The sequence below is a fragment of the Sinocyclocheilus grahami genome, unplaced genomic scaffold (assembly GCF_001515645.1).
Source record: "Sinocyclocheilus grahami isolate Dianchi unplaced genomic scaffold, SAMN03320097.WGS_v1.1 scaffold512.1, whole genome shotgun sequence".
Taxonomy (NCBI): Eukaryota; Metazoa; Chordata; class Actinopteri; order Cypriniformes; family Cyprinidae; genus Sinocyclocheilus; species Sinocyclocheilus grahami.
Window position 1 is genome coordinate 923666 of NW_015505691.1, and position 7366 is coordinate 931031.

The following is a 7366-nucleotide window of genomic DNA, read 5'->3' on the forward strand; positions in this document are numbered from 1 at the left end:
TCATTTGGAGCCAGAGTCTGCGCAGTAGAGATTCGTTTGGAGCCAGAGTCTGCGCAGTAGAGATTCGTTTGGAGCCAGAGTCTGCGCAGTAGAGATTCGTTTGGAGCCAGAGTCTGCGCAGCGCAGTAGAGATTCGTTGGAGCCAGAGTCTGCGCAGTAGAGATTCGTTTGGAGCCAGAGTCTGCGCAGTAGTGTCGTGAGGTGGAACTCGCGCAGACCCAATCAACCATAACGACACGCCACGTTTTACAGCATCAAATTACTAGCTAAATTCAAATAGCTGTCTCTATTAGTACAAGCCCGTTATCTTTACAGAAAACATACTTGGTTTAAAAGTCTGTCATCTGATTTTACTGTGCATAATAAATGTACGTTTATGAATTACACAGACGGGGAGCACAGCACGATAAAATTAATGACATAGCTGGTCTTGTGGTGCCTTCGTGTTCTATGACAAACTTTATAAGTCCCACTTGTGATTATGAGCTTGACAAATTCAACCGGTCAACTTCACATTGCTTTCATATGCAATTTAACTACCACATTCCTATTTACGATCATTCTGGTAGCACGTGAAGGCAGCATCAGTGAAAACAGGGAGAGACAATGGTAGCTTTAGCAACATTAGCCTTACAGAGTGCATGTGTACATATGGAGAAATCTGGAATCGCTTCTTCAGAGACTGTTTATGATTTATTGAGATTATTAACGCTTTCCCCGCCAGCATTTAAAAAAAAAAAAAGAGTTGCCAGCATTTCTGATTATTTTCATCTAAATTTGACGGCCCTCAGAATATTTTCTGCTATGAATATATGAACATTATATATCAAAATAAAGAACCGAGCCTCTGCTTTTAAAAGAAAAACACTATTTTATTCAATCTTTATGTGTTCATGTTTTACCACCACTTGAACACAGAAAGGTTTAATTAAAAACACATTTTGTACAAAAAAACAGAGAAAAATGCATTTTTATCAAAGTAGTGCATTTTGAAGCAAAATACATTCAGATGTCATTCTTTCATAAATAAAACCTTCAAAAATAAATAAATAATTTTTAATAAAATTTAGGCACTGTATTTGATCTTTGAGTGGTAAACTGTGTAACAATTCCCAGAATGTAAGGGGACGCCACAACTTTTGCAGTAGAACGAGGTCTCACTTCGCAAACCATTACGTGCACAAACCCTGCATCTCCTCGTCGGGTGTTGCTTTTTGGAAGTGGACGCAATTGGAACAAGTGCATGAACTGCAAAAAGGTCATTTACCCTATTTCTAGGGTCAGTGTTGTATGGAGCTCTAGGAGTGTTTTCAGTTGGAGGGTCATCTCTTTCTGCCCCACCACCAGCCTGTTCTTTGCTGGTCCATGAATTTATAACACTTTGGATGAAAGAGAGGAGAGTTTTACAATTACCTTGTGGGTTTTTTGCTTTGTAAATGATAAACGCATTTAACAGACTGATCTGCAACAGATATGTGACAAATTTCTTTGTCCACTTGTGTGACTTCCTGACAAAAGGGTAGTACTTAATGTTTTGATCCAATTTGTCAACTCCATTCATTGCATTATTGTATTCCACAATGCATGCTGGTTTTTGCTTTGCAATTTTTTCTTGGTGGCCTCTCTGCCATACCTCAACTTCTTCCATGTTGTTCTCATGGCATGTTGTGACCATTTTCACTGTTTGTTTGTCTCGCCATGCCAAGACCATCACATTTTCAGTGTGACACATGACCGTTTCCCCAATCCTAAGGTCAGCATTTCTGAGATCTCGAATGACTGGTGGTTCACCTCTGTTTTTCCTAATTGTACCACAGACATGGGTTTTCAAATCAAGTAGGTGCTTACACAGTTGTACAGAGTTGTAAAAATGATCCATAAATAATCTGTAACCATGACCTGCTAGACGATCAAGAAGAGAGACAACCGTGTCTTTCAGGGCAGCACTTTCTCCACAATAGGGCTTCATGTTAAAACAGTAACCCGTTTCAGAATCGCACAAGATGTAGGATTTGATGAGTTTTTGAGGATTGTACACCCTGAAAGCTAGGCACCCACGCCACAGACGCATGCCCTCATCAATGCAAATGTTTGTGTTAGGCTGATACATTTCACGGAATTTGGACACGAGGTGATCTAAGACAGGGCGGACTTTGTACAGCCTGTCCGTGTCATTAGCTGGCCTTGCTGTATTATCATTGAAGTGAAGAAATCTCCATATGATTTCAAACCTGTTGCGAGACATGACCTTGCTGAAGTAGGGGGTAGCTAACATTTCATCTGTAGACCAGTACATATCAAGTTCAGGCTTATGAATGATACCAGTGAGAAAAAACAGCCCCAGGAAGACTTTCATTTCTGAAACGGTGACAGGCTTCCATGCATGAATTCTAGCATGTTGTGAAGTACCATCCATAGCCTGAATACACTGATCTGCATACAGGTTGGTCTGATCAACAATGTTCTGAATCAGTTCATCAGAAATGAACAGCTCAATAAAGTCTTTAGGTTCTATTGAATCAAGAGCAGCAGCATCACCGACAGGCCCAGGATTCTCAGTGAAGGGAAGGTTTTTTGGCTGCCAGTTCATTTCATGCCACTCATGAACAGGTTCAGGATCTTCAGCTGGATGGTTCACAGCGGCCCGTGTCTGGTCACCAGCAGGACCATGTCGATGTGCTTCACGCGTCTGACCTCTGCCTTGTTGCGGTGTTCTACCTGTAAATAATCATATGAATAAATGAAATTGTATTCAATAAACAGAACAGACACACGCACATATACATATGTTTATACACACACACAAATATACATACATGTTTATATACATTTATAGATCACGTGCACACACACATATATACATTTAAGCGTACACACATACACAAGAAAGAGACACTTTTTTGACCATTTCCTTATCTGTCTTACCTCTATTGACTCTGGCACATCGGAACGGAGAATGAGACGGCCTTGAATCTCTCCACGAAGTGTCCGAAGTATCGCCATCTGAACTATCAGTGTCCACACGTAAACAGGCCGGTGCACTTCGTCTTCGTCCAGATCGACGGGTTATCAGTCTATCCATGACACTAGACGTTTCTGTGTCTGTAAAGGCATCTCCTTCACTGACTACTTCGTCCCAATCAGATTCAAAATGATCAAAACACGAGTGATCGGAGTCCGAGTCCATCAACACCTCCAGTGCCTGTTCAGCTGTATACCTCTTCATTTTTATATGTGATATGATCTACATTTTCCGTTTCCGTTATGCCGATCGTCTTTGAATTTCGCACCCGGAAGTCCCGTAACTCATTCAGGACATGCGCTAGGGCTTTCCTTACCATAATACACCTAGAACACGGATTGCCGTAAAAACTCATCTTTGGCGGGGAAGCGTTCTCTCTTAATTTACGAGATATCTCGTCAATGGAGGGGAAAGAGTTAAAAAAATGAGTGGGTGGATTTTTACCATTATAGGCTGGTTGTTTGGACACTAGGGGTGTGCGATATTGACAAAAAAATTATATCGCGATATTTTCTGGGATTTTACCGATAACGATAATTAGACGATATTTTGCTGAATGTGTTATTGTACTGGTACCTTAAGGACTGCCGAAGACAGCTGACTCCTGATGTTTTTAATATTCTTCATATTCTGTGTGGTGGTCAGTTCATACTGATAGAAATTAATCTTTTCCAACAAGTTTAAACTGATTTTTGCATTTTAACCTTTATAAAGCCATTTTTTCTAAAAGTGTCCATTATCTTTCAAGTCAAATTCTTACATTTAATCAGGGAATTAGAATAATAAGACATTTGGGCTGTTACCAAGCAAATGAAATCAACACAGAAGCTCCATCTGAAGTGGCATTTAGATGTATTTACACACATGTACTTCGTTTAATGCAAGACATGAATGCATTTAACCTGCAATTACAAATGTATAAATAATGTTTTGATATATTAAACATAAGATGTTGAATACTGATATTTGAAATTATTTAAAACATGAAAAAAATCTTTAAAAAAAAGCAGAAATGTGAAATTAAAACCGCTAGCAGGTGGCAGCAAATCACTGTTAATAAGTCAGTCATTGCGATTGAACCGAATCATTTAAACGTTTGATTCATTCAGGAACGAAACACCGTCATGTTTCTCAGAGACACAAAACAGCACTGTGGCTGTATTCGGAATGATTTTTGTTGGCGAAATAGAGCAAAAACAAGCAATATGCTGTCTAAAACGTAAGTCTCTTAATTAACTTATTGTTTATTGAATACAATGTCACATTTGTAATCAGAAAAGGAGAAAAACGGCACTTTTCGTGTGAAATTGAATAACTATATGAAGTGGTATAAATATATAAATTTTCTGCCATCATGTCTTGAATTTGTGATCATTCTAAATGCATTATAATAGACTGAATCATGCAGTGAAAGAACGCACTCTAAATGCGCACACGCACTAGTCTAGGCTTCATGTAATGTATGCGTGCGCTCTGTAGGGATGTTTTGAAAGGTTTTTGCAAAATACTCGATAATGTCAAATCACACATCGTTAAAACAACAATTATGATATTATCGCAGACGATATATATATCGCACACCCCTATTGGACACCTTATAAAAGTGATTTTTGCATAAAGGGTACCTAACCCTTTAAGGTCCCTTACATGGATTGTTCAAATCAGAGGGCCAAAATCAGGGTAGAAAATGGCTTTGTATTTCTAAACTATGTCAACTGTTAATGTAAAAATCATATCAACATTATAAAAACACCCCAGGGGGAAAAATAACTGCAATGACCTAATCAACAGAAATGAAGCTGAAACAAGGCTTTCAAAAAAGAAAAGAGATAAAGCTGAAGGATGGCAGACTGGGTACCAAACCAACATAATTGACAAAATATTGAAAACTTTTTAATATAAAAATCATGTTTTTTATTATGTCATGTTTTTATAGTGTTAGCTGTATTTTTAGTTATTTTTTAACCTAATAAAAATAACCCAACTGCAGTTTGACGGAGACTAACTGGAATGAGTTATCTGATTTTGCTAATGAACTCTTCATATATATATATATATATATAGGTAGATAGATAGATAGATGTGTTGTTGTTGTTATGAGAGTGGTATTATTTAGCTATAAATAATAAACAGCATTTCTGTAGTGGTCAACATTTTAATAAGGATGAAATGACCAAGTTCACCTTTCATTTGAAACCAACCTGTTTGTTCCTCAGTATCTTCTTCTTTCACTCTGAATGCGTCTTCAATCTTCATGTCTTCACTCTCCTCTTTAATAAACGCCATCTTTATAATGGGAGATTTTACTGGACACTGTTATGTTTGAGATGAGAATAATTAACGGAAAGTAAAATAAATACAACCTAAATTTCTGGGTAGGTCTCAATCAGCTCTCTAGTCAGTACTGCATATTACATTTAACAGATTACACGTTCAACAAACCATTCCTAGTTGGTTTAAAACGGGTCATTGTAACTTGTTTGTGTTCTACTTGGGTTCACGCTGTTTTGAACAGCAGTTGTTGCCAGAAAACCGCCGTTATGAAACTGACATAATCCTCGCGAGGAGTAATTATTACTGTCATTTCTTTCTTACTTTGTAATGTAATGAGCGCTTTTCTGAAACAAGACAGCTTCGTACAAATGACATACCAGTTGTGTTTCTCATGTGTGGATGCGCTTAAAAAATCAAATCAAGCACTTGGCCGTTACATTCGATAACAATTAAAGCAGTTGAAAGCTCCTGTCAACTATAAAGTTGACTAAATAACTTTTTATATCGGTTTAAACTCCTACATGTTTAGAAACACAAACCTTTCTTCAGCTGAATCACAACAAACACTTCTTCTTCTTCTTCTTCTTCTTCTTGTATCGTTCATCTTCTTATTCTTTGAGCTTATTGGCGGTTTGCAGTCTTAAAAGAGCATTACCGCCATCTACTGTGGGAATGGATCAGAGACACCCAGACCATTCGGGACTCGTGCTTTCAATGTTGCTGCGTGTTCAGCTCCTCCATCTACAGCCCAAGTCCATCACAGTCCAGAGAGGAGAAATAACAACAATATTATTATTATTAATACTACTACTATTATTTTCACTATCACTACCATTACTATCATTATTAATAATAATAACAATAGCCTATCTATATTCTATTCATTAAATGAGTTCTATTTAAAATTTTTATTAATAAATTATCCCCTTCAACTGGATTTAAAAGCTTTTTTAATGTAAAGCCATAAATGTGTTTATGCGGTTTAAGGTTAAAAAAACACATTATTTTCCACATACTGTACATTATTGTTTCTCCTCTATGCCCCGCCTTTCTGAAACGTGTCGATTTTTACAAAGCTCATCGGTCTGAAAAGCGAGGTGTGCTCTGATTGGCCAGCTATCCAGTGCATTGTGATTGGACGAATACCTCAAGCGTGAGATGGAAATGTTACGCCCCTCACCATACTGTGATGATACCCTGTCAGGCCGGAGCGACGAGACAAAAACATGAAAACCCATTATAAACGAGGCATTTGTTGCATCAAGTGGGGGATAAAATTATGGATTATAATGACTTATACTGTCTTTTTACGCGTTGCGTTGCATCGTCCTGCGTAAACATAAAACCACGTCTGCATTTGTGATCAGAGAAATTACAAACAACAAGTGCTACTCTACTGCCCAAAAAACTCGCTTTAAAGGGGTCATATGATGGTTTTTTAAAGATCATTATTTTGTGTATTTGGTGTAACAGAATATGTTGACATGCTTTAATGTTCAAAAAACACATTATTTTTCAAATACTGTACATTATTGTAAGTCCTCTATGCCCCGCCTCTCTCAAACGCTTTGTTTTCTACAAAGTCCCTCCTTCCGACAAGCGCAGTCTGCTCTGATTGGCCAGCTGACCCAGTGCATTGTGATTGGCCGAACACCGCAAGCATTCGTCGGAAATGTAACGCCCCTTACCATAATCGCGAGCTTCATCTTTCAAAATAAATGTAAAGACAGAGCCCGAAAGGGGAACAGAGTCGCGTGACAGACACAGTGATGAAGCTGGTATGTGTTTGTGATGTGACCCCCTCTCTCTCCCTCTCTCCCTCTCTCTGGCGGATTTCTAGTCGTGTCCATTTTTGGAAGACCAAACAAAGTAGTTTCGCTTTCACAACGAAACACAGCATCACACCTTGCCTTGAGTGAGCAGAGGCCGGGGGCTAGTGTGAGCAGAGGCGGTGGATTCGACGAAGGAGCATCCGGTGGGCTTGCAGCAACCACATGTGACGACCCCGGGCTGGACTCCGCTTCATCCGCGGTGAAAGCCAATCCGGCAATTGACAGCGCAAAGTTGATG

At 38.7% G+C, this 7366-nt stretch overlaps 1 protein-coding gene across 5 annotated transcripts in view; it reads right to left on the reverse strand.

Moving 5' to 3' along the window:
* Positions 1-5900, reverse strand: part of LOC107554746 (gastrula zinc finger protein XlCGF57.1-like) — a 13711-nt gene extending 7811 nt beyond the window's left edge. For 2 of the 5 annotated variants that reach the window (XM_016237344.1, XM_016237342.1), the window contains exons 1-2: positions 5836-5900; positions 5224-5335 (exon numbers count right to left, since the gene is read on the reverse strand). In XM_016237344.1, coding sequence (XP_016092830.1) covers positions 5224-5308 — 85 coding nt within the window. In that variant the 5' untranslated portion in view covers positions 5309-5335; positions 5836-5900. Of the gene's footprint in view, positions 1-965; positions 2719-2925; positions 3470-5223; positions 5336-5835 lie in introns of those variants that run through there. The other 3 variants (XM_016237341.1, XM_016237343.1, XM_016237340.1) reach the window with 3 other exon arrangements.
* Positions 5901-7366: the final 1466 nt, after the last annotated feature.